This window comes from Heterocephalus glaber, unplaced genomic scaffold (assembly GCF_053883595.1).
Source record: "Heterocephalus glaber isolate CG9 unplaced genomic scaffold, H.glaber_assembly_v1.0 deba00001593, whole genome shotgun sequence".
NCBI lineage: Eukaryota > Metazoa > Chordata > Mammalia > Rodentia > Bathyergidae > Heterocephalus > Heterocephalus glaber.
In genome coordinates this window covers 5155640-5182696 of record NW_028258368.1, presented here as the reverse complement: position 1 = coordinate 5182696, position 27057 = coordinate 5155640, and the positions used below count along the sequence as shown (strand labels likewise).

The window sequence follows — 27057 nt, the reverse complement described above, 5'->3', positions numbered from 1 at the left end:
GAGAAATGAGCATCTCAGGCACATTATTTGAATTTCATAAACCGAAGAACAAAAGTTATCAGGCTTAATGACAGAGGAGTTTTTTGAGGGTAATGAGTTATTATCCCCATACAGAGAACGTGGGAGAAAAGCAGTGAGGTCTCCTTTCCCTTTAACGGATCTCTGCTGTGGGTCCGAGGCACTTTGGGAATATAAATTCATTCCACAATATTTTAGGCAGGCACAGCAGGCCTCTGATTTTTTTTTTTGTAATAAACTGTATATTTTTGGAAAGTTTTAGATTTACAGCCTTTACATTAAGTTTTTATTAGTGATTTAAAAAGAAAAGAGAGTCACTTTCACTACAGTATCCAGTTCTGCATACCAAACAGAGTTTGGGATCTTTTGAAACATTTTGAATTAAAAAGTGAATATGGGGATTGGACCTAGAAGACAAACTAGGTCTCCACACCTCCCTCTTCCAGCCCCTGTAACTTGCTCATGCTCGTTTCAGACCATCAGTGTCCCTGCTAGAAAACCAGAACCATTGCTGTGAAGTCTGAGGAAGTTTCCTAAGGGTAGGGAGATGGAGAGAATTGGGTCGATGGGGAGGACCGAGGACCCTGTGCATTATGATAGGAGTGTTTGAGGAGTCTCTCAATTCAGAGGCAGGAGGTACCCTGGTTCTCAGGCCAGGAGATGCAGGTCAGCGTCAGCAGCCGGGGCCTTCTTGTGACACTTGTGCTGACCACAGCCTGGGGACCTATGTCTCAGGCTGGAGGCTGAGTGTGATCCTCAGGCCATGACAGTGCCCCAGCCCATCCCCGAGGGAGCTAGCACAGCCCTGCTGTACCTGTGTCCCGTGCCCCCTGGCCTGCAGGTGTCAGTGAAAGTGTCTTGTTCAAAGAAAGCTGGCATGCTGTGACCCTCCTGGGAAGGACAGCCTCTTATCATTCCCACAGAGGGCACCTTGGGACTAGCATGGTTGTGTGAGCGGCTCCAGTGTGGGAGGCCGAGCAGCAGAGCGCCCAGCCCCGGGTCTCACAGCATGTAGGCTGGACCTGTCCAAAGTCAGGTACGCAGACAGGCGAGGTGTAGCTCACACCTGGAAGCACCACAGAGCAGCGCACATGGTGAAGACTCACCCACATTTCCCAACGAGAAGCTTACGTGCCCAGGGAAACAAAAGAGTAGGTCAGACTCACTGAGTGTTTGAGAGCACTGTGCTTGATATTCTCAGAGGTTACAAGAGCTGTCTGGTAGAAAGAGTAAGAACTGACTGCTTCAAACCGTGGGTTAAGGTCTTGTACATAAAACTGTGGTTGTAACAGTAAAAATTCAGTTAATAGGTTGAGTTGCCTCATACCCCAGGAAAGGGCATCTAAACTGAGAAATTATCTGAAAGCATAATTTACAAGGGAAAGAGATTCGAAAGAAAGGTTTGGGAAGCAGAGAGCACACATCAAGAAGTTGTAGTCAGAGTCTAATAAGCATTACAGGAGAATTTGCCTTATACTAAAAGGCATAATGAATTCCAAGAAGTAATTGAAAGGAAATTTCTGAAACTGAGTTTTCATGCTAAAGGACAAGATGGAAGAGGATTAGTGAAAAAAGATTTGCAGGGATCGGGTCAAACACAGAGGAATTTAAAAAATAATAACCCTAATAGCTGCCAAAGAGAAAAAAGAGGTCCTGATTAGTCCCCAAGGAATAAGAATTCTCAGCAGCACCAAATGCCAGGCAGCCATGGGGAAGTTGATTCAGGGATCTGAAGAATGATTTTTAAACCTCGTATCCGTCAGCAGAAAGAGAATGCTAACATAAAACATGTTAGAGCTGAAAATATAAAATTAAGAAGTAGAAAATAAGCTGGCTGGAATAAGTCAAACATTAGCAGATGCCATAGATAGGAACCGTCACTGACATAACATGCAGAAACTATCAAGGAAATAGAAAATTTTGACATAATGAAAAATTCAAGTCTTCGGTAGGAAAAAGCGACCCAAGGTTGAGTGGGTTCAATCCCCAGCACAAAAAAGAAAAACAAACCAACAAACAAAAACCTGACACCGAAACATTAAAAGACCCTAAGAGGGTCTTTTAGGTAATAGCCTAAGAGTGAATGTTCACAACATACATAAGGATTAGTGTGCCAAACATAGGAAAACTTCCAGAAATTCATACTCACATAACTTTTTACAGTAAGCCCTTGGCCACCTTATGTATAACTGCATGATGCCTATAATCCCAGACCTCTAGGAGGCTGAGGCAGGAGGATCACAAGTTCCAGCCCAGCCAGGGTAATTCAGTGACTTAGTGATACCCTGTCTCAAAATAAAAGCTTTTTTTAAAAGTTAGAGGATGTAGCTAAATGCAGAGGCCCTGGGTTCGGTGTCAAGTACCAGGAATAGATAGATAGATAGATAGATAGATAGATAGATAGATAGATAGATAGCCTGCACTGACCTGTCCCACATAGTGGTAGTAGGTATTCAATAAATGTTTGGTGAATAAAAACACAATTTGCAGATACAAAAATAAAATGTCATCATGCAAAGAAATTCATAAAACTGCAAATCAAAACCACAATGAAGTATTGTTGTATTTACGAGCTGATCAAAACATAGTTAGTGCTAAATGTTAGCAAGGTGTAAGGAAATGGAGACTTTTAAACTGTTAGTGGAAAATTCCCAACAGCTCTTTGAATGACAGTTTGTTAGTATTAAAATTTGAAATAACCCAACAATTACTGGTTGAAGACCAAAATTATTTTGGAGGAAATAGAGACGAAATATTTGCTTAATATTTAATATTTTAAAAAGAAAAAAATTTTAATTAGGGTATAAATTGCAGTTTTATTTGTAACAATATTTGAAGCAATCTAAATGTTCATCATTAGGAATTTTGATGCACACAGCACATAGGAGTTGATCACAGAGATGTGTGTGTAAGTGAAGTGTCCTAAATAAAGCTCTCATGGTGGCTGTGAAGTGGAAAAGGTTTTAAAAAACTAGTTGGCTCTGAAAAGTGGATGGGGAAAGAGTCAGAAAGGTCTTTCCCCTTGTCTCTGCAGGTTTTTGTACAGTTTAGCTAGTCCCTGGAAATGTAGAAGATGAACAGTGGCTGTCATTTGAATGTCTAATATATATATGATTTTTATTCTTTATTTTTGTTGAGACAAGGTCTCACTGTGTAACTTGGGCTGGCCTTGAACTCACTGGGACAAACTCAGTGCTGGGATTACAGGCTTGTGCCTTCATACCTGGCCATGTACGTTATATTGATAGGCCTGTTGCATACATTAGCACAGCCAGTTCGTAAGTCAGATTTACAATGCGAAAAGTGGAGGTATGTTAACTTTTTCCCAAGGTTATATTTTGTATTGCTTTATGCATATTTTCAAGTTTAAAAAGGATTATATTTTATTTAAGAACTTGAATTGCTTTCTTTTAACTATAAGACTCCATGGAGAACATCATATATTGTATAGAGCTACATCATCATTTTTGTCTTATAGACGTACTGTAATCGATTCAGCATGGACATGTAGGATGTTTATAGGGGTAGCTGTTCTAAATAAGCTATAGTAAACATAAGTGCATATTTGTGTGAATATTTGTTTTATAACATCTTTGGGACAAATCACAGAGGTATAATGCAGAGTTCGTGGATGTAAATTTCACAAGTTGATATACATTTCTTCCAGAAAGTTAAATCATCTGACATGCTGGACAGCGTTGCATATTGTCCCTTGTGTAAATTTGTGATAATCTGATAAACAGTTAAAATCTCATTTTCCCCTTATATGATTTTGAAATATTTTATTTGCAAAACAAATGAGCAGTCTTCTATTATCCACATTATTCAATTAGTAAAATGAGTTTTAATGATATTTAAATTGGCTCAATTTGGAATTGTTTTGGTAATTAAGTTAAAAATTTGAAGTTGTTAAACACTGACAAATGAAGAATGATAAAGTGTATTATAACCTCTATTTCTGATTTACCCTGTTAATTTTTGTGAGAATATTCTTAGTCTTGTGTTTTATACAGAATTCTCAATATTTTTAGTCATTTTCTTATATGCACTCTTTTTAGTAGAATGGTAGTGGAATCCTAGATTTTTATACAGTGAAAAATCACATATGTTTAGAATGAGTTAGATTGAGAATGCAATAATTGAATATAGTTGTAGTCAACTTTCAGGAAATACATTTTCACTAAATCACTGACTAGTGCAGTCCTAATCAAGAAGGAGTTGGAAAGCTCCTTGTTGCCTTCGTTTCCTCACGTGGCAGTGATGGAAGTGGTTAATAAAACATCTCGTGCAGTGACCCCATGAGGGCATAGCCATTTTTCTCTATGGAACTTGAACCTGTCTGGCTGACATTCCCCTTGAGAAGAGAATTAAGCTGGACCTTCATGGAGTGGTTTTGTCCAGAGAAACTTTCCCAGTGGCCACATCGTGAGGAGGGGGAAGGCACACTCCTTGTGTCCCTTTGAGTTCCCTTTGGACTTCATACAGCCTGGAGTCAGAGCCAAGGGGGGAATAGGAAGTCTTGGGAACTTTTCACAGAGTAGCTGCTCTCTGGTGTCTGTGGCTGGAAGCCTGGTGACCTGACATGGCCGTACCCTCATGGGCAGCTGGAATTTGATTCTGTGACTGCTGTGCTGAGCTGTGACTTTGGGAAATTGGCCTCACATGCAGGAAGCCAGCAGGACCATCTTATGTTATCATCTGCTCCATATCTTCTTGCTGGACAGACCAGTACTGCCTGCCTGGCAGGCCAGTTGGTTACAGCAGGAATGGTCAGTAGGCTGGTCAGTATTCCTGGAGTTCAGAAACGAACCCCACCGTGGTCTCTGCCTTCATGGCACTTCACCAGCCCTTTAATAGAGACATGCATTAGATGGGGAATGACGTTACTACTTAGTCACAAGTCTGAGACGGGCTACAGAGGCACACTGTGCTGCCCCGTGTGCAGGACCCTCATCCAGCTGACTCCTGCTGAGCAGAGCACAGTACAGAGCGTGGTCACTGTGGGAGGCCACCCAGACGGCACTCAGCACAAGGCCCTGGATGTTCTGCACACTCCGACACGCACGCACAAACACCTGCTGTCACTTCCTTGCTGAGATCCTGCTCCCTCTTGGTGGGGAGTGCCAGCCATGTGGCACTGTAGGTGACTGCTGCCTTTGCTTTGGCCTGTCCAGGCGCAGTTTGACATTGCGGTGGCCAGTGAGATCATGGCAGTGCTGGCCCTGACAGATAGCCTCAAGGACATGAAGGAGCGGCTGGGAAGGATGGTGGTGGCCAGTGACAAAAACGGGCAGCCTGTGACAGCAGAGGACTTGGTGAGTATTATTCAGAGGCCCTGACAGCTTGCCATCTATGGAGACAGTGGAGGTTCTCTTCATCTCATCAACATGTGTGGTGGGGATTCAGAGAATTTCTGCACACATGTTCTTTTCCCCACAAGCTTCTTTGTCTTGCAGCTTTGTGCTGTTAAATGCAGTGAGAGCATTTATCATGTGATTCCACCTGGGTGCAACCAAAACACATGACATTCATTTCATGAGCTTTTCCCTGCATCTTGATCACTGCTTCTGCCTGGGACGAGTTTGGGTCCCCCTGCCATGTTTAGTGGCTTTTTAAAAATGTGAGATTTATACCTGCCTTAACTGGAAGGCAAGTCACCATTCCAAGGGATAGAAGGAAGAAAGTCTGCCCTCAGTAATGGGAAGCTGAAGCTAAAATGGGCACATTTTCAGCACCAACTGCTCCCATATTTGTTTGTTACTGTCATACTTTAGGGTTTCGTGTAATAAAAGCAAGTCTGGGCCTCAGTCAGTCTTAATCTTCTGACTCCTCTGTAGAGCACAGTGGTACTTTCTATAAAGCTTTAATAGTGACAGGTGCATCGATGGCTGTTTCAGTGTGTAATTTGGCACTCTAACGTCCCTTTTCTTTTTACCAACAACCGTTAAGGTGGACATGAGCCCCCGTTGCTGCCGGGCATGGTGGCGCATGCCTGTAATTCTAGTGCTTGGGAGGCTGATGCAGGAGGATTGCTGCGAGTTCAGGACCAGCTTAGACTACGTATCGAGATCCTGTCTCAAAAACAACAACAAAAGAACCCCAGTTGCCTAGCAGGATAGCCATTGCTCTAAATGGAAGCTTGCTCCCCCCATACTGAGCCACATTTGAGAATGGAATCTAAGGCGGAAACTGATGCTTGAAAAACAGTTGTGAAAGGGGGCAGACAAAGTAATATTTTATTGAATAATTCCAAGGGTGTAGGGTATAATTTGAATCCAAAGTGTATTGATTACTTTTTGGCTGCTTTTGAAGAAATGAATCTGAGTGATTCATCTCACAAGTGCTGTCAAGTAGATGAAATAGAGATGTTTATACAGCAGCCCTATGGAATCCGTAGTACAGTGTAAAGCTTAAAGAGAGCACAAATACAGATTGTTGTAAAGGTGCTCCTTTTTAAAAAGTACCCAAATCTCACCATTTCTATCCACAATAACATTATAGTTTCTGTATAAATACATTTCTCTATATCCTTTTAATCTTAGATAGTAATAAATACAGGTCAGAAGTGGTTTGAAACTGAATCTTCAAATGTTATTTCCTTAAGGTTATTTTCATGTTTGCTAAAAAAATGTCAGATTCAGAACAAATCCAAAGTTTAGTCTTTTAAGTCTTGTGTGTTTCTTGTTTGCCAAAAAAAGTACCTAATTTCTTCAAATTATGCTTCATCCAGTTGGAGCTGCTGACTGAAGGTCATTACTGGAAAATTGAGGGTGGATTTTAGGAGCTGCTCGGTGTCTTCCAGACGTGTCATTCTTTTTTTTTTTTTTTGGTACCGGGGATCGAACTCAGGACCTTGTGCTTGCAAGCCAGGCGCTGGAACCACCGAGCTAAATCACCGGCCCTCAAGACGTGTCATTCTTATGTAGCCTGGGAGATGACCAGGCTCCACCCCATGGACAAGGGATATAGACAGGGGCAGCATCCCTTACCCAGAAAGGGCATCCATGAGGGCTTCCTCCAAGGTGAACCTCTCTGCCCGTGGGTATAGTGACACCCGGCACAAAAGAGGCCGCAGCAGGTGAGGTTTGCAGGCGAGCAGGTGGTCATCTCACTGAGACGACACAAAAAAAACATCAGATTCCTTCCTCTGGGCTCTGGATCCATGTCGCATTTATGCTCCCTACAGTATAGAGTAAGGAAGAAGTTTATTGGATTTTTAAAGAAATCTTAAATGATTCAATATTATAAAAGTAGAAACTGCTCAGATAAGAGAAGCACTTGATATTGCTGGTGTTAGGAGTAGGGGAAAGTACTGCACTCTGGAGCGCTGGAGATGCCCCAGACTGTGCACTATACCTGTTAGAGATGAGGGCACTGCGGTGAAATTGCACGATGCGTTCTGCAGTGCTGGATGCAGCAAAGGACAGCAACGCTCACAGGGCTTTGCTCATGTGATAGCCTCCCAATTACCACTGACTGACTGGGTAAGGAGCAGCGCTAGAGAAGCAACCCACAGCCTTTGCACTGAGCTCCAGCCCCAGCCCTTTTCATTTGGAGACCAGGTGCTGGTCTTGCTCAGGTGCCCAGGCTGGGCTCAAACTAGCGATCCTCCTGCCTCCAACTCCAAGAGTGCTGGGATTACAGGCGTGTGCCACCACATCCAGCTCTAACTTGTTAAAAATAGCAAGATGCTGCCTAGAGTCCTTAGCAAGGAAGGAAAGGATTTTTCTGAAAAAAGAAATTAAGTAGTGGCATCTCATTTTAAAAAAAACTAACCTAGCCGGGGATTTAGCTCAATGGCACCACCTGCCTCGGAAGCACAAGATCCGGAGTTGATCCTAGGAACCAGAAAAAAAAAAGTAGTCAAAAAAAACCAAACTAACCTTATGCTATTCTTGGGCACACTTTTCCCCCTATTTCTTATGCATCTTCTCTGGCCCCCTCTTTCTTATCTCCAGAGGGGACTTGGAGGGAAGTTTGGTAGGATTGGGAAGATGCAGCCACCTTTCAGGTAGAAGTGGCTTTAGCTGCACACTACAGATAGAAGGATGAGAGCTACACACCTTTCAGATGCAATCTAGGAGCCTTTCCAGTGCAGCAATCTGAGCCAGAGTAGAGCCCAATGTTCCACCTGATCTCTCTGCATTCCTGCCCTGTAATACTTGGGTTTCAGGTCTTCCATCCTGCTTCTTTGGGCAGTGAAAACAGAATGTGCCTGAGTGACCGGAAATATGTTTAGAATACATATGAATACTTAGGGAGAAGCCTCCTAAACGCCTTCCCAGCAGGTCTGGGGAGAAGAAAGAGCCAAGACTCTTGCTTACCCACAGTCCCACCGTCTTGGATTGAGTGCCATACATTCTGACTGTGGTGGAGGCAAGGTGGCCAAAGACAGCAGCGCTGTGTCTCCTGTATCTTCGTCTCCTGTACCCCAGGGTGGAGGGCAGCCTGTGGGGATACCCGCCTAGGATGCAGTGTAGTCAGAAAAGGCCTCAAGATCAGTCATGGCCCATCTTTTGTCAGTAATGGAAGTTTTTTTCTCTCTCTCCTGTAGGGGGTGACAGGTGCTTTGACAGTTTTGATGAAAGACGCAATAAAACCAAATCTGATGCAGACCCTTGAAGTAAGTGACTTTTCTTTTGATAGTAATTGTTTCTAGCATTTGCCTTAATTTGCTTGCCTCTGTGACCACAGAACATGAGCATGGCTGGCCATGGAACATCAGAATAACTTCTTTGTCATCTGGGAAAAAAAAAAGAAGTTAAAAGTGAATGTGTAGATTCTTGGATATGATTCAAATCTTGGCTTAATTAACCAGAGTAGAAACTTAGAAAGTAAATATCTGTCTAATATTCCAACAGATTGTGTGACCATGTTTATGTGGCATTTTCTGTTTTGCATTTTTTCATTTGCTTAATTCCTCAGTCATTAGGGTTTGGATTTTGTGGTTTGTTTGGTTTTTCCCAACCAAAATACAGTAAATGCCAATGAGTGTTCTCTAGGAAAGTATGCTGTACTGCACTTTTAGGAGCATATGATTTTTGTATTTTTGTATAAAAACGTTGTACTGAAATCTTGGTCCTGTTTTTATGGAACTGAAGTTTTTCCATCAATACACCTCTATTTTGATCTCGTTTTCTAGTCCCTGATCATAATCAATGGATTTAGAAACTGGATTTGGGCCCAAACAAGAAGGCAGGTTCTGGGTCCTGCTGAGCAAAGAACAACACGTGGAGGGACAGGGTCAAGTAGGGGAGATGACTTTGTCCTGGAAAGTGTTTCCACAGCATCTGGGGCGGGGGCGGGGGGGGGGTCCCTTGTTTGTAGCATTTGCCAGTTGCCAGGGTGTAAATCTTCGTATGGTGGCCCGTTTCTGACTCCCTTCCAGATGTCACCAAACGTGGAGTTGGGAGAATTTTTGCACCATCATTGGTATGAATGGGCTGTTTCTCCTCAAGCTGCAGTGAGAGAGAAAGTGAAGGTGACCGGAGGCCAAGTTTGCTGGGGACACAACAGACACACAGGTGGAATGTCTGTCCATTTATTCAGCAGACAGAAGGGCGAGTTTGAGCGGACACTGCCATTACAGCGGTGTCATGGCCTTACTTAATACAACAACCTCAATTTCCCCCATGTAAAATGGAGATCGTGATGACAGCTAATTCACTACAGTTATTTTGAAGATTAAATATTTATCATATGATATGGACCAGTTAGAGGAGGAGGTACAGAGGACACAGCAAGGAACAATACAAAGTCCCAACCCTTAGGGGCCTCCATCCTGGTGGAGGAGGCAGACACCAGACAAATAGTTATACAGTTTGTTAGTTGGTAGAAGGGCTGAGGAGGAAAAATGAGAGGCAGTGAGGGAACAGGGTGTCATGGGTGTGCATCTGAGTTTAAGGCATTTTAAAAAATGTTTTCTACAGAGCATTTGAAAGGTTTCTCTGGATGGCAGTAAGAAATTACTTATTTAGAAAGATGGATCTGTAGATACCGAACACATTATCCATATCCGTATCCTTAAACCAGTACATCGGAGTGTTGTAGTTCAACTGTATTTCCACCTACAGCACTGTGACCTTGTTGGATAAAATGTGCTCCCTGAGGATTTTCAGAGGAAAAGTAAATAGAAAACTCACATTGTGGCTTTGAGAAACTGTCTTTTTTATTCTCAGAAATGATTTTTCTTTCATAACTTTCTTCCTGCTTTTGTTCAGCTTGCTCTTTGTTGAGCCATGTTCAGCTAACAGCTCGTCACAATTTGTGGGCATTTTCTGTGGCCCCTGTGCCTCCCTGCCCTTCCTCATGACAGCAAAGGCACAGCGACGCAGCCTGTATTTTCACAGATGGAGCAAAGCCTTTGTGTGCAGACTCCAAAGGCCCTGGCTGAGCTCCGAAAAAGCCTGACCATTTCAATGCAGGAGAAGAAATTCTTCTTAGATCAGGCTAAAATCTATTGTCATTAATAAATGACAGTAGGGCCAGGGATTTAGCTCAGTGATTCCAGCGCCTGCCTCACAAGCGCAAGGTCCCGAGTTAGATCCCCAGTACCCCCCAAAAAATAAATGACAATAAATGGGGTCAGGGATATAGCTCAGTGTTGCTCCACCTGCCTGGCAACCTCAAGGTCCTGAGTTCAATGCCCAGTACCAAAAAAATAAATAAATAAAAGGAAATGTGTAGAAATGTCATTAAAATTAATATACTGAGATTATGTTTAAATAATTAAAATCTAAAGTTTTTCATCATTTCCCTATATTGATTTCTGGTTTTTTATTAATAAGAATTACTGTGATAGTTTACTATGAGTGAAATTTTTCTTTACTTTTGTTATCTTAATGATTAACAGATTTCTAACATGTATGATAGTTAAACAAGGTGGAAAAAATAAAAATGGCCTAAATTTGATCTTAGTATGCCATGATTCCTATAATTGATTTGTATGCTTGATTGCAATTTTACTTGAACTAATTTCTTAATTGGGGGAAAAAAGGTAAAGAAGCCTCTTAGATGACATCAGAGTCTAATTCCATTCTTTTAAAAAATATAATGCAAAGCGGTATGAAATAAGATAGTTTATTTAGTGGCCACTGAGTCAGCTAACAGTAGCTAATCAAAATTATAATAGGAAATGACTATTATAAATTTAGTCTCTGGTTAAGCATTAAATAGACTAGAACTGTATTAAGAATTTGGAGCGCCAGGGCCAGGGATGTAGCTCAGTGGCACTGTGCCTGCCTGGCAAGCAAAAGGTCCTGAGTTTGACTCCTGGTACAGGGGGGTAGATTTTGGAGTGTGGCATGGTGGTGCACGCCTGTAATTCCAGCACTTTGGGAGCTTGAGGCAGGAGGGTCATAAATTTCAGCCCAGCTTGGGAAACTTAGTGACTTTAGTGAGACCCTATCTCAAAATAAAAAGGACTGGGGGGGCCAGGGATTTAGCTCAGTGGTTCCGCCACCTGGCTCACAAGCACAAGGTCCCGAGTTTGATCCCCGGAACCAAAAAACAGGACTAGGGATATATAGTTCAGTGTGAAATCCCTTGACTCAGTCTCCAATACCACTCCCCCCAAAATAAGTGAATCAGTGTTTAACTTTTTTTTCTTTTTTTGTGCTAGGGATCGAACTTGGGACCTTGTGCTTGCGAGGCAGGTGGTGGAACCACTGAGCTAAATCCCTGGCCCTGTTTAACTCTTTTTGAGAGATTTTGAACATTGAATTTTTTTATGTGCATTGTATTTGCATGTAAATAAAAGCAGAATGACTTGGTTGAGTCTGAAAAATACCCAACAATATGCTCCACTTTGTTTGCTCCAAATTGGTCTTGAGTCCCGTTTTTCTACCTATCTTTTGGAGTTTTAATTTGGCCTTCTGCTTCTCTAGGGGACGCCTGTCTTTGTGCATGCTGGCCCCTTTGCTAACATCGCTCACGGCAACTCTTCAGTGTTAGCTGATAAAATTGCCCTAAAACTGGTTGGTGAAGAAGGATTTGTAGGTAAGTGATTGCTTGTAAGCTTAGTTGTAGAGTATTGATGCTATCTGAAGGGCAATGACTGCCCTAGAGTACTGACATGAAATACGTTCTTACACTTGATCTTAGCCAAAAGGCCAAGAAGCAATGAAATACGTTCTTTTAGACCCACCTTTCGTAGATGGTCTCAGTATTTAGTAAAAAGCCCTAAGGTCTGGTCTATTCTAGGAAAACTGTTTCTTGGTTGAGCTGTGGTTTCTGGGGTCAAGTACCTTTGGATTTGAATATAACCTCTAACATTTGTAAATTGAGTGACCTTGGACACATTGGACCTCAGTTTTCTCTTCTATAAAATGGTAAAATAGGACTATGATGGAAACGAAATGAAGTTATTTAGTCATCCAGCAAGTGGAGAGTTAGCCAACATGAAGTGTGTTGCTCAGAGCTGGGGATGCAGGGACAAGGGAAGTAGGCCTGGGCCCTGCCCTGTGGAGCATGCTGTCTAGTGGTACAAGCTGAAAGGGAAGTGCGCTCATTAACTGCACATCATTATTAGTGGAATGGTAGTACTGCTAATAAGCTGAGTTCCTGCTTTCTCTTGTTGGGGTCCTGGTATGTTTTTGTGATCTGATGGCAAGAAGTTTCCTAGCCATTACCCTTGGAAGTTTTTACTCGGTTGGACTGTAGACTCTTTGCTGCTGTCAGCAAGGGGCACTTGCTGTAGAGTTGGCTCAGGTAGTGCCAGCCCCAATCTCACCCATGACAGGAAGGCTGTGGGAGACAAAAATCACAGATTCATGGAAGAGCACCTTCATTTGACATATAGGGGGTTACATGGGTGGGCTTTCTCATGGCAGCACGTAATTCCCATCCACACATCCATGCCTGTCATCATGTGTAGCAATTGCTCTATTTACACTCATCATGAGCCTTGTATCAAACCCAAAAATGAGTTATTTTACTAGAAAAAAAAAGCTACTGGACAAAAGCCCCTCGCTTTGTATTTTCATGCTCCAACTCATAAAGTTCATTCAGGGTTATTGAAACTATTTTGAGAATTCCTTATAGACACGAAGTCAGGATCAAGTGAGGATTTATGTAATGATCCCATCCCTCAAAGGTCTGTATAATACAGTCATATGCACTTTCCTGCTTCGTTACCAAATGCACTGTAAGAGTGGCTAGACATGCTGTCTAAATGGATTTGCTCAATTGATCATTCCTAATTGTAGAGCTAATGGACAAGGAGGCGGGAGAAAGGCAGGCATTGAAAAGTTGGGCGCATAAGTGAAGTGGTGGTTCTAATACATCAACTCTGCAAAGAAAAGAGCTTCTAGAAAAAGCACTCTATTTTCTGCTGACCGAGCTCTCTGCTGCCGTACCAGTCCTTACTTCATCAAATGAATATTTATAGAATATTATCATGGCATATTAACTTTAAAGGTATATGTTGATGATGAATGCAAAACGTGCTAGCTCTTTGTATGACCTTGGATAAGCCATCAGCCTCTGGGTGTGTCCTTTGTCGACATTCTCATGGGACAAGAAGGACCTGGGCCAGTCGAGAGGTGGATATGGGTGGTAGCCATGGACTCAGAGTTAGAAGCTGTGGGGTCAGATTCCCCAGTGGTCTGAAGCAAGTCACTCAACTTTCCCAGGGCTTGGTTTCTTCTTTTGAGGAAAGGAGAACACCTCTGCTATAGTGTTCTAGCAAGTAGGACCCAGGGAGCGTGTGATCTGTAAAACAGGGAGCTATGCAAGTGTCAGCAATGGTGCAAATTATTTTCTAACGCTTTCTGTCTAAGCCGGTCAGTGGGGAAGATCTTGATCCCAATGAACTTGTCCGTTGTCGGAGGGCTTAGAAGGCAAGCTCTAGTGTCAGAGTACCTAGTCCAACTCCTTTTCAGTTATACAACTGTAGCCAACTGTGCCTCAGTTTCCCTATCTGTAAATGGGGCTTTGAATAAGTTTGAAAGGAGGAAATGAGACCACGTATGTCTAGCCCTGCTGTAGCACAAGGTAATTCTCAGCTACTCCTCACTGTGACCGTCCTCCCATTACTGCTACATGACTAATAAAAGTTACATTTTCTTTTTTTTTGTTGAGTTTATTTGGGGGATGGTTTTTTTGGGGGGGGTGTTTTTAATTGTTGTAAAATATACACCACATCAATTTTACTTTCTTAAGCATTTTTAAATATATGATTCAGCAGTGAAGTTCATTCTCATTGTTGAACAACTCATCTCCAGTCTCTTTTCATCTTGCAGAAACTGGAATCTGTGCCCATCAGACATGCCCAAGGCGTCTCCCTGGCATCCAGCATTTAACTTTCTGTCACTGTGCACTTGACTCCCCCTGGTACCCCATGTATGGGAAATTGTGTTGTCTCTCCTTCTGTGACTGGCTTATTTCACTTCACTTAGCAGAATGCCCTCAAGGTTCATGCATGTTGTGTGTCAGAATTTTGTTTTTAAGGCAGAATAATAATCCACTATGTATAAACCATGCTTCTTCCGCCATTGTATCCACCAATGGACCCTAGAGTTGCTTCTTGGATTTTTAGAATGACATTGCGATGAACATGGGTGTACAGATATCTTTTCATATTACTTTTCATGTCAACTTTTCATGTTGTGTATAAATATGTGACTTACATAAACATGTGCAGACTGCAGGGGTCCAGCCCTGCAGTGCTGAACTCACAGGGATGTTATATTGGCACTGTGCCATTAGCACAGGGGCAGCAAAGCTGCATGGAGAACAGCTGGTAATAGGCAAGTCAGGAGGGACCACTGTCCCCAAGTGCCTGGTCAGGCCTGGTGTTGGGGGCCTGGATTCTTCTCAGCCCTTCCGTGAAATTTGTGGTAGTTTTTTTCAGCCAATATCTAGTACATCTAAAAACCAATTATTCCTCTTGTCACTTTCAGTAGGAGAATGTGCCATTTTAATAATGCATCCAGTTTTATAAAAAATAATTAAAAATTCCAAATTCCATTGAGATTTCAGCTCCTCCCACCCCCCGTCTTGCTCATGGCTGCCGCTGGCCCCTCCAGAGCTGGAGCTCTGGCATCGATGTACCCATCTATCCTGTTCTGGCTGAGGCCCACAGTCAGGCAGTTCCCCGTTAGATGGTCCTACCACTGCCCCCACTCCTGCGGTTTGAGCACTCACACACCCTGGACCTTGGCCGGCAGACACACCGAGCCATTCCAGGCAGTCTTTGAAGGCTCACTAGACAGAGAAAATAGGGAGCAGCTCTGCCTCCTTCTACTGAATGGCAGGAGGGGAGCTGGATTTGCTTCAATTCACTGCATAATTTTCTTTGAAGAAATCCTTTTTTCAGGTTCTAACCTTGGCAACCCTTTGAAACCTTGAGGTGACTGTTCGGCTAAAAGATTCAAATCTGTTTTCAGACAGCTTTGCAAATCCTACTAGGTCATCCAGCATTATCCTTCAGCACCTGAGCAACTGACACCATTTGGAGGCCTGAATAAAATCAAGACTAAAAAAGCCTCATATTTAACATCTACAGAAGTTAAACACTGTAGGTGTATGGTTTATCTGAAGTCTCAGGAGGAATGCATGTCCCTAGAAGCACTACTGTTTGTAGGAGGCTGTCTTTATGACCTCGTGGTAGAGAAAATCTCTTCAGATAGACAAAGTCCAAACCCAAGAAAGATCGATATTTTGGGTTATATTAAAAAAAATAATGTGTGCGTGGTGAACAATACCATATATTAAAAGGCAAGTAACAGATTGAGAAAATATTTGCAAGGATAATAGGCAAATGCTTTTTTTTTAGAATAGTACATAAAACACCAACAACTACAAATAGGTAAGAAAAAGATGAATAATCCAATAGAAAAACAGTCAAGAGATTTGGAAAGGCAGTCTGGAAGAATTTCTGGGTAAAACTGAAGATGAGCAAATTATCTAACACTTTGATTTCTAGGTAGACGAGAAAGTACATTTACACTGTCTGAAATATTTCGGTACACACTTGTTAGTCTTGTGCTGTGTGTCAAGTGTTATAAACTAGAAGCTGGGAATCAAAGAGGAATGAGGCACATTTCTTATCCTCCCGTAAATGAGAACATGCGAGAGAGACAAATGGATAGACAAGCTCTCCGTAAGTACAGCCCACTTAGGAGATTGAGTATTATATCGATTAACAAAGAACCATAAGAGATGATGGGCACCCCTTAGATAGAAGTTTCCACATATTATTGGTTTCTCTAAGGTACATGAAGTCTGTTTTTAGTTTTATTCAAACACATGCAAGGAAGAAATTATCTTGTCTACTCTAATTATTCCAAGATAATGGAATCAATAGTCCATTTTAACTATAAACAGAGTGGTGTTTATTTAATTAACTGCATGAATTTGTCAGACAAAAGCAAAACACTGATTTTTGAGAATTTCCGGAAATGTGCTGTGGTCACTGTAATGGCTATTTTTCGGGAGTCATGAGTCCCCACGGGAGTCCACCCAGCCTCCATCTACTGCTATAGAGGCATCAAACCCCAAGCATGTGTCATTAAAAAAGAGAAAGAAAGAAGAGAAAAACAACATTAAGTTGCTGGTTTTATTGTTACTGTCTCATACTTAATTATTTATAAAAATTTGAACTCAGTACTTGAACTTGGAGTTTTAAATTTTATTTTATTTTACTTTATTTTTCATTTTGCCCTGATGGAGCTAGAATCCAGAGCCTTTGATCATGCTAAGCAAGTGCTCTACCACTGAGTTACACCCCAGCCCCTTGAACTTTGGATTTAAAAAATTGGTTTCCTCCTTTCTTCGTTGGTTTAGATTCCAGTTTTTGGAAGAAGATTTTGCCTTTGCAGGGGAGTGTACACTTGTACGTCCTTATAGCCACAGGTCCTGAAGTGAGGGTCACAGTCACTGGGGGAACTAGACTTAGTGGATCCGTAATTACAGATTTGTTTGTAGCCTCTTCTTTTATTAGGTGACAGGCTCACAGTTCTCCTTAGATTCTCAAAGTGACCATGATTCAAGAGATAAAGATCTGTGGCTGTACATCTAGCCTAATTCACCATTCCATTTTTTATCCTTTGGTGCCTCTCAGTCTACCACCATCTGTGCTTTGGTAGCTTTTAGGGTTCCATCTACATTTGGCATTAGTCACCATCTTCCAGAAGTGCTTGTCAGGGCCAGGGATTTAGCTCAGTGGTTCTGCCCCCTGCCTTGCAAGCACAAGGTCCTGAGTTCGATCCCGGTACAAAAAAAAAATAATAAACCAAAAGTGCTTGTCAAGAAGCCACCTGATTGACCACAACTCTGTAGGGCTGCCTGAATGCCTGAGCATCAACACTCATGCAAAACAGGAGAAATGCCCGACTAGTGCCAGCTAACACAGGCATGGACATGGGCCTCTGGCATCTCGGTCCAGACTTCAAGATCAGAATGAGTAGCCCTAACCGGGCCATGACAAACTGAGTAGGGCTGGGAAACAAAGCCCTGTTGATATTTTCCTTGTAAATGCTGCCGTGTTCTGGGCTGCTCCTGAGCAATGGTATGTGCGTCCTCACTCGTAAGTTCTTGAGGTGAGTTACTATCCCCGTCTCACGGATAACATGATGATATGAGGAAGCTCAGCCAGATTGGCGCACATCCACGATCACTCAGCCAGCCAGTGACAGGGCTTGGACCTCTTGCTCTCTGGTCAAAGCTTGTGAATGATCAATCCACTCTTCCGCCTTTGATGATTTTCTCATCTCTCTTTATCTGGTTCCCACCTGCTCTCATTAAAAACTGGTTTCAGATGAACTGTCTGTAGCAGATGGTCATATTTACAAAGAGTACTGGTATAATTATATTGTTCCAACATAGCAAAATATGTGCCAACGGTAATGGATTATTTTTGGTCCTTCCCCCCCGCCCTTTCTCCCTCTGTATTAGTTTATCTTCTGTTGCTAAAATACAATGCCACAGATTGAGCTTTAAAGAAAAGACGTGTACTTTGGCTCTTTGTTTTGGCCCAAGGGGCCCACATCTGGCAATGGCCTTCTTGAAAGGATAGTCCCAAGGCAGCATAGGACATCTCGTGGCCAGAGATGAGGGTGTGTGTGTGTGTGTGTGTCTGGTCTCTTTCTTAAAAAGCCACCAGTATTCAATCAAGAGGCCTTCAGCCTCATGACCTTATCAACTCTTTTTTTTTTTTGTACCAGGGATCAAACTCAGGACTTTGCACTTTCAAGGCAGGCAGTGCAACCACTGAGCTAAATCCCCTGCCCTTATCAAATCTTAATCACCTTCTAAAGACCCTGCCCGCTAAACATCATAGTTGGTTCAGTTTCCTCTCTCATTCTTCACAATGGATATTAAATTCCTACATGAGCTTGAGGGAGACAAACCATACCACACCATAGTGCCCTCCTACCTTAAATATCTTTCTCCTTAGTAGATTTTGGGGGGGGCAAGGTACCAGAGATTGAACTCGGGACCTTGCGCTTTCGAGGCAGGCAGTGGAACCGCTGAGCTAAATCCCCGGTCCTCCTTAGATTATTGATCAGAGGTGATCTTGAGGCTTACTCTGACTTAAGTCTTCCTGTTGTTCCCCTTCCCTCCATCCTTTTGGGGCAGTTAGAAACCTTACTTCTTGGGCTTCAAAGGACTCTGGTGGTAGCTGCATCCAGCTATTGGCTTGTTCTCTGTTTCCATTTTTATTGCTATGAAATTTTAAATATTCCTTCATTTTGATAGAAAACTAGACCAAACTAAACATTCCTATAATTTCATTCACCTTTTAAAAAAAAAAATCTGAGTTCAAGCCATTTTCCAGCTTCTAAGTTAAATGCTCCTGGACCTCACCCTGTTGACATTATTTAAAAACACTGATCTCAGACCCGGTTCCACTTGTGTTACAACATTTCCAGCAGTTTGTTTTGAGTAATCATGTTCATAATTAAATGAAAAGTAAGTGCTGGATTATTAGAAACCCTGCCTGAGAGTCATGTGCTAGGTCGGGGAACTGCTAACCACAGGTAATGTTGTGACCCCTACACTCAGGAAAGCCCAGCTCCACTAGACTGAGCTTGTTTCGTGATTTCCCTGGAAGCCTGATTTCTCTTCTGTCCCTTGATGCCAGATTCCATCCGCTGTTCGACTTGATGGGCTTTTTATGTAGAGCAGCCCTTCTGTCTTTCAACAGCTGTTTCTCATCCTTTTAAAAAAATTTTTTTAAGTGAAATCTTCTGATTGTGTGCTATTTGGGGAAAGTATACAAGTTACAATAGCAAATACACATGTTCCCATTACTCGGCTTTGTCAAAACCTTAACACATTGCTATGTGTGTTTTAGAATTTTTTGGTTTTGGTTTTTTGAGTACTAAGAAATATAATAGAAGCTCCTCTGGCTCCAGTGGTTTGTCCTTGCCAAGTCTCATCTCCTAGTTGTGATTCCTCAGGGCAGCAGTACTGGCCGGTGGGTACTCATCAATAGATGAATGAAGTGGGTTCCCAGCTAGAGCTGGGCCAGATGCTCATGCCATGCTCTTGGACTTCCAGAACTGTAAGCCCAACAAACCTTTTTCTTTATAAATTATCCAGTCCAAGATACTCTCCGGTAGCCATAAAAAATGAAGTCCTTTTTCAACACATTATTTTTTCTGCTTTCTTTGAGGGAACCCTCCTGATTTGAGGAGCAATCATTTCTGAGTATACATTTATACTTCTACCACATATGTATGTATTTGCAAAAAACCACAATAAAGCTTTGCAAACTCTCTCTGCTCATAATCCCTTTAGTGGCTTAGCAGGGGTTTTTTGACAACACCCCAGGTCGAAAGAAATACCTTACACTTAGGTCCAAGCAACTTAATTAGGTAGGTCACAGTTAGTTAGGTCCAAGCAACTTAATGGGTATTTATATCCTAACAACTTAGTAACTGTCTGAAAAAATAATACAAATAAGTTGAAAAGAAAATAATACTTCGTTATTAACCACCATACCTTATTAATGAGGTGTTTATCCTTATTGGATACCAAATAACTTCTCAAAACTTGGAACCAGTCCACACTTCAGCTTCATTTCCTGTTTGATGTTGATTTTTACATACTTCTTGCTTTTTTACTACTGCAGCCACTTCCAATTTAGCCCTGAAAATACTGTGTCATTGAACAGGTACTAATGTCAACGGGGAAAGCACAGCAGATTAACAGTAATTGCAGTGTCTGCTCAACATCTGATCCCATGCTGCTCTCAGAAATGCCAGATATGGGCCGGGGATTTAGCTCAGTGGTTCCACTGCCTGCCTTGAAAGTGCAAGGTCCCAAGTTTGATCCCCGGTACCAAAACAAGAAAGAAATGCCAAGTATCCCACAGTTCCTCTGAGTTCACTACAGACCCCTGTGACACCTCTGGACATAATTTAGGAACCACAGATGTGCCTCTTTTTTTTCTGTATTTTTTTATGTTTTAAAATTTTATTTATTAATGTTACCATCTGTGTTGTTTGTTTTACCAGCTGCATTGTTTTATAACAAACTGTTTCTGTAAAGGGCAAGGTAAGAGCTATTTCAGGCTTTGTGGGTCATAGTCTCTGTCACAAATACTCAGTTTAGGAAGCAGCCATCAATAAAACATGAATCCATAAGATGGTGTTCATGAATGAGTGTGGCTGTATTCCAGTGGGTTTTATTTATGGACTGTGACATTTGAATTTTTCTTTTCCTTACCCCCTCCCTTTATTGAGTCAGGGTCTCACTATGTAGTTCATCCTGGCCCTAAACTCACTATGTAGCCCAGGCTGACCTTGTACTCATGGTGATCCTCCTGCCTCACCCTCCCGAGTGCTGGGATTACAGGCGTGCACCACCACTCCCTGCATGACAGTTGAATTTCATATCATTTTCAAGTGTGATAAAATGTTGTTCTCCTAATTTTTTTCAAACATTTACAAATGAATCACAGGCCAAGCAAAACTAGGAGGCACACTGGATTTGTCCTGTAGGCCTTAATTTGCTCTATATAACTGGATGGTTTGTTCAGCATTATATTTTTGCATATATCCATGTAGCTGTGATAAAGAAGCCTTGTTTTGCCTATAAGGTCTTCTTCCTTTGCATGAATAGAGCACATGCATTTGTGCATTTTTCTTGGGGGTCCCTTAGTTTGATTCCAGAAGCTGCTGTTACAAATAATGCTGTAGGATCATTCTTATCTGTTTCTCTGAGAATATGTACAAAAGCTATTTTAGGATGTGTACTTAGAAGTGATTTTGGGGGGGATTAAATGGTGTATTCAGCATCGACTTAATGTTCTCCAAAGTTCTACCAATTTATATTACCTGAGATTTCTGATTTCTCTATATTCTTCCCAACACATTATCAGAGCTTTTTTAGCTCTTGCCAATCCAATAGTAGTGAAATAGTATTACCTTATAGTTGTGAGATTAGGCATATTTATGGATGTTGTATTAGTCAGCTCCCCCATCGCTGAGACACAATACCTGACACCTGCAACAAAAGCAGGAAAGGCTTAATTTGGCTCATAGTTTCCATGGATTCATTCCATGGTCAGCTGGCTCCAGAGCAGAAGTGCCATGGTGGAAGGGGCTGGTGGAGAAAAGATGCTTAGTTTATGGTGGCCTGGAAGCAGAACAGGACAACAGAAAAAGAGAGGATGTGGTCCAGAACCGCATATAATACCCAGAGTCATGCCTTCATGACCCACTCAGACACATCCAGAAATGTGCCACACCAATCCCCTGAGCAGCTCCCCATCAAGTTAATACAGTCAAGTTTAATCATTACAGATGGCTTAAGGCTTTTGTGAATTGTCTTATTTTCTATTGTACTATTTATCATTTTCTTAATAATTCATTTAGAAATTCATATATTTGAATATGAATACTTTGCCATTGTGTTTACAAATATTTTCTCCCATATGTAGCTTTTTTTTTTTTTTTGGTACCAGGGATCAAACTCAGGACCCTGTGCTTGCTAGGCAGATGGCGGCACTGCTGAGCTAAATCCATGGCCCAGTGTAGCTTATTTTTTAAATATATTTATTATATCTTGTCTGTCCTTTTTCTCTTATGCATTCCACTTTTGGGAATCACAAAGATAATCCTCTATACTGTCTTATAAATCTTGCCTTTGTACTTCAGTCTTTAGTCATTAGAATTTATGTTTGTATATGGTGTCTCTTCTCCTGAATTCATACAATTTGTGAGAAATTTCCTTAATGATGCTTTCAGAGATGATTGTCAGTCCTAGCCCTTTTTTTTTTAGTCCAACCAGGCAGGGTGGTTCTTGCCTCTAATCTCAGCCCTCTGGAGGCTGAGACAGGAGGATGGCAGGTTTGAGCTCAGCCTGGATAACTTAGTGACTTAGGAAGAACCTGCCTCAAAATAAAAAGTAAAAAAGGACTGAGAAGGTAGCTCAATGTTAACGCCCTGGGTTCAATTCCCAATTCTGCAAAAATAAAGAGGAAGGAAGAAAGGTAGGTAGGCAGGCTGGGAAGTCTCCATAGATCTAGATCAGCCAGCATTGCTGTCCCCCATCCTGGGTCCTACAAAGTCAGCACAGAAGGGAGTCAACTGATCTTGCAAAAGAGGTTCTAGACCTCTCTCCCTGGCTCTTCACCTGCTGCTGCCGAGTTTCACCAGTAGTACAGTGTCTTTCCCAAGAGCTGAAAGTCTCAGCTCTTACCACCTATGTCCATCCTAGGAAACGGTTAGGTCCAGTTATGACCAGATTTCATACAATGCTCTTGAAATATTGAAAGGAAAAGTTTAGGGCCAGGAATGTAGTTCAGCAACAGTGCTTTGCTTATCATGTGTGAGGCCCTAGATGTAACCCCCAGGATCAGAAGAAAAAGAAAGTGTTAATTTTTATGGTCCAATTCTCCATTGCCTATTATTTATTTTTCTATGTTTTATAAAATACTTTTTTTGAATAAAGTTTCTTTACCCGAAACATCTTCAGTTTGTGAAGCACTTTCAGGTAAGACCCATTTGGGTTGCTAATATGTTCATTAACAGTGAAATTAATACAGAGTTGTTTGATACATGAGGAAAAAGGGATCTTCAAAAGTCACAAATGGAAAGATATATGTGACCTGGCTGAATAGCTGGAGTACACGACGGCAACAATTTTTCAGAATTGATTTCCAGTAAACACAAAACAAATGACAAGTACTCACAAAACCTTTCTTTCCTTTTGTTGTGCTGAAGTGAGTGGAGACTTCTTGATGAATAGCTTAGTTTCTATTTCTTTTTCTTCATGGTGCATTCGAGGTATTAAACTATTAGTGTTCATGGTCCCTCTCTGTTCTTATTTCCATTTCTCTGCCTTCCCTTGAAGGTATTCATATCCCTTCTTTCCTTCTTTCCTTTTCTTTCTCTTTTCTTTCTTTTTCTGTTTGTTGTTTGTTTTGCTTTGCTTTTTGCAGTGCTAGAGGTTGAACCCAGGGCCTTCTCACTGAACTACACCCTCAGGCCTTTTCATTTTTTGTTTTGAGACAGGGTCTTGCTAAGTCACTGTGTTGCCCAGGCTGGACTCAACCTTGTGATCCTCCTACTTTAGTCTTCTAGAGTACTGGGAATACAGGTGGGGACCACCATGCCTGACTTCACATCTTGAATTTTGTATCTGTGTGATGTTCTGGTTTCTTATTGCTGCTCACTTACACATACTCCTTTGTAAGTATCAAATGTTTCACGAAACGAAAAGCTGAAGAACAGGATTTCTTAATTAGAGGACACCATGTTATCAATAACCCTTTACAACCTGATCTTTCAAAGCTTCAGTGGCATTAAACTAGATGAATATTTTTGGTTCATTGACATACTAATATAAAATATCAGTCATTTTCTGCTGTAACACAGTGAAAATCAGAATAATAGAGATTATTTTCTCAGAGTGGCTGAAGTATTAGGTTGCAGGCTCCAGTTGCCTGGGTCTGAGTTGCTCTCTGCCATGTGCTGCCTGTGACCCTGGGTTGGTCACTTACCTTTGCAAGATCATAGACAAATCTGTTTCTCAAATACCTACCTCTAGACTTATTTAGAAAAAGTGCAATAATTCTGAAAACATGGACCCTGGCATTCCCTGAACAGGTGAATATCAGCTCCCTTTGCACTTGCGGATGCTCAGGATCTCTGCTTCTCAGGAACCCTTCACAGACACTGATTCGCTCTTTCAAGTGAAGAATATCAGTACAAGTACTTTCCCTTTTTTGCAGTGTGATGATTGAGCTCTGAGCCCCAGGTATGCTACGGAAGCATTCTATCATTGAGCTATATCCCCAGCACAATTTTAGTTTTTTTGTTTCTATGGTTTAGTTAGGGGTTTTGGTTTTGGTTTTTTTGTTTTGTTTTGTTTTGTTTTTTCAGTTTTTGGGTTTTATGGAGCTAAAGAATGCACCCAGGGCCTTCCTTGCCACTGTGCTATATCTCCAGCTTCTGACCCCATTATTTTGAGACAGGGTCTCACTAAATGACCAAGCTAGACTTAAGCTTTCAATCCCCCTGCCTCAGCCTTCTAAGAAGCTGGGATTAAAGGAATGCACCACCATGCCTGCTTCAATCCTTTTTTTTTTTCTTTAATGAAATTTGTAATGAAGTTAAGAGTACTGGCAAGGGAAAACACTATTGCTGCTGGTGTGTCTTCTAGGGCCATTTTGAAGGCTGTCCTTTGAGTTAGGGGAATCCTAGAACGTTTTTTCTACAAGCTTTGATCTTATGTTGAAGAAAGCAGGACATGCTGGAACACCCTCTCCCCGAACAATCCCCTTACCTCACATTCACTGCTACATAGTGTCATCCCAGGCCCTCATCCCCTTTCCCAAGCCTTTCGCTGCTCTAGAACACAGGAGTAGAAGAAATTTAAACCTGAAAACTATTGAGAAATAATGCAGATAATCTTTCAGTGTGTTTCTTAGACATTTAATACAAGGGATGGTCACAAAATGAAGTCAGTGTTTAGAGTTTTTTAAAATTACAATAAAAGATATAATATATAAAAGATATATTGCCATTAATCCTCCTCAAAATACTCTCTTAACTTTGAACACACTTACTGTTCTTGCCACTTTCAGAAGCAGTTCTAGAAGTCCTCTTTCATGTCTTTAGTTGTAGTGTCATGGCTGCCTCAAGTCTTGAATCAATTCAGAACATTTACCTGTAATGTTCATTTTGACTTCGGGGAAGAGCCAGAAGTCACACAGAGCCAGATCCAGAGTATAAGGTGGATGAGGACACGCTAAGGTTTTTACAAGCCTTCTTATCTGTTAGATGGCATTCAACAGCTCATTCACAATATTTTTGATCATACCTTATAAAGACCCTCATGAAAGGGGACTTCCAGAACTGCTTCAGAAAGTGGCAAGAATGATGGGTGTGTTTAAGTCGAGACAGTTTTTTGAAGGAGATTAATGGTGATGTGTCTCTTACTGTAATAAAACTTTTTATTTAAACACACCATATTTTTTGGTCAGCCAAAGAAAAAAGTGACTTGGATAATCTGCCAAAATTTGGCACACAGAGGCAGGGAAGAAGCATGGGGCAATGTGGACAGATCAGGCAAGTGAATGTGAGTGGGGAGGGGTTGTGGACTCTGGGGGTGTTGTAGCTGGAGTAGCTGGAGTATGTGATGTGATCTTGGATGAGGTCCTGTCCTGGAGAGGAATAAACACTGCCTTCAATTCCCAGCGGAAGTACACTGACAGTAATCACAGGTATAGTGAATGTGTGAGAAGATGGCATTTGAAGTGAGCCTTGAAGGACAGACAGTTAAATGCAGCGCAGGGAAGGCAGAGGTGGAGGAGACTGATCTGCATTCAAGGAATCACACATAGTTCCAAAAAGAAGCATACAAACACACACAGTTCTGTTAGCTTGGAGACAGTGCAGAGAAGATGGGTTGGAGTCAGATATTTGATGTCTTCAAAAGTCCTAGAGAAGAGTTCGTACAGTTCCTAGTCCACAAGGACTTCTTGAATGATTTTGCAGATAGTGATTGTTACCAGGACTCTGCTCTGAGGACACATTTCTTCCACCCGCCCCCACCCCCAATCCAGAGAGTCTTTCCACCTCCCTCAAGCAAAATAAAGAGAAGGAAAGGACAAGAGTTTTCTAATAGGCTCCTCCCCAGGAAAGGACTTCCTGCCCGGTGGACATGCATGCCGTACAACGTGCAGTGCCACTGCTGGGAACATCTGCAAAGCCAGAGTTTAGAAATGCAGAGCAGGGAACCGCTTGGGAGAGTTATGTATTCAGGTGCTCCTCACTGTTCCTGATAAACACATTGCAAGCTGAGAATACTGTAGGTGGAAATGCATTTCACACATAACCTGCTGGACATCCTTAGCAACACAACACACTGCAGAGTGGTGATGAAGGCTAACAGGAAGCTGTGGCTCTGCTGCTGCTGCCCTGCCGCTGCTGCCTTTCCCTGCACCCCTGGGTAATAGAATGAGATGCATAGCGTAACCTGGGAAAGATCCAGATTTTAAGTACTGCCTCTTGTAAATGCAGATTGCTTTTACCCCATTGCAAAGTTTAACAGTAGTGTCAAACTGGAAGTCAGGGACCATCTGTGATGTCTAATACATTTCCAAAACATGCAACACGGTGCTGTATTTGTGCATGTGCATAGGTACAAAAAATACAAAACACGATCGGGGAAGCCCCGGATTCATAAGAGTTGTTAGAGGCAGCTGGACAGGGGGAGGAGGCTGGGAAGCCTCAACTCTGTGCTTGTAAATTCTCTGAAATAAAAAAAAAAAAATGACAATAAGCAACATATGGCAGAATGTTAATGTTCAAATACAAGACTGTAATTTAAGAGAGATTATGAGGATGTAGCCAAGATTGGCAGCTGTGGATTAGTATGTGATCAAGTCACTTGTTTGTTTGTTTGTTTGTTTGTTTGTTTTGAGAAAGGGTCTGATCAAGTCACTGAGTTGCCCAGGCTGAGCTCAAACTGCTCGTCCTGCCTCCCAGAGTGCTGAGATTACAAGCTTGCACCACCATGCCATGCTAAATCATTCCTTTAGGGCTAAATCTGCATATCAGTAGTGATGTCTGGTGGTCCACT

General features: G+C 41.9%; 1 protein-coding gene across 5 annotated transcripts in view; it reads left to right on the top strand.

Annotated features, from left to right (window-relative positions):
- Positions 1–27057, top strand: part of Mthfd1l (methylenetetrahydrofolate dehydrogenase (NADP+ dependent) 1 like) — a 199342-nt gene that overhangs the window by 81984 nt on the left and 90301 nt on the right. For all 5 annotated transcript variants that reach the window (XM_004856880.3, XM_013076727.3, XM_021237946.2 and 2 more), the window contains exons 18-20: positions 5193–5333; positions 8573–8641; positions 11904–12015. In XM_004856880.3, the coding sequence (XP_004856937.1) occupies positions 5193–5333; positions 8573–8641; positions 11904–12015 (322 nt within the window). The remainder of the gene's footprint in view (positions 1–5192; positions 5334–8572; positions 8642–11903; positions 12016–27057) is intronic.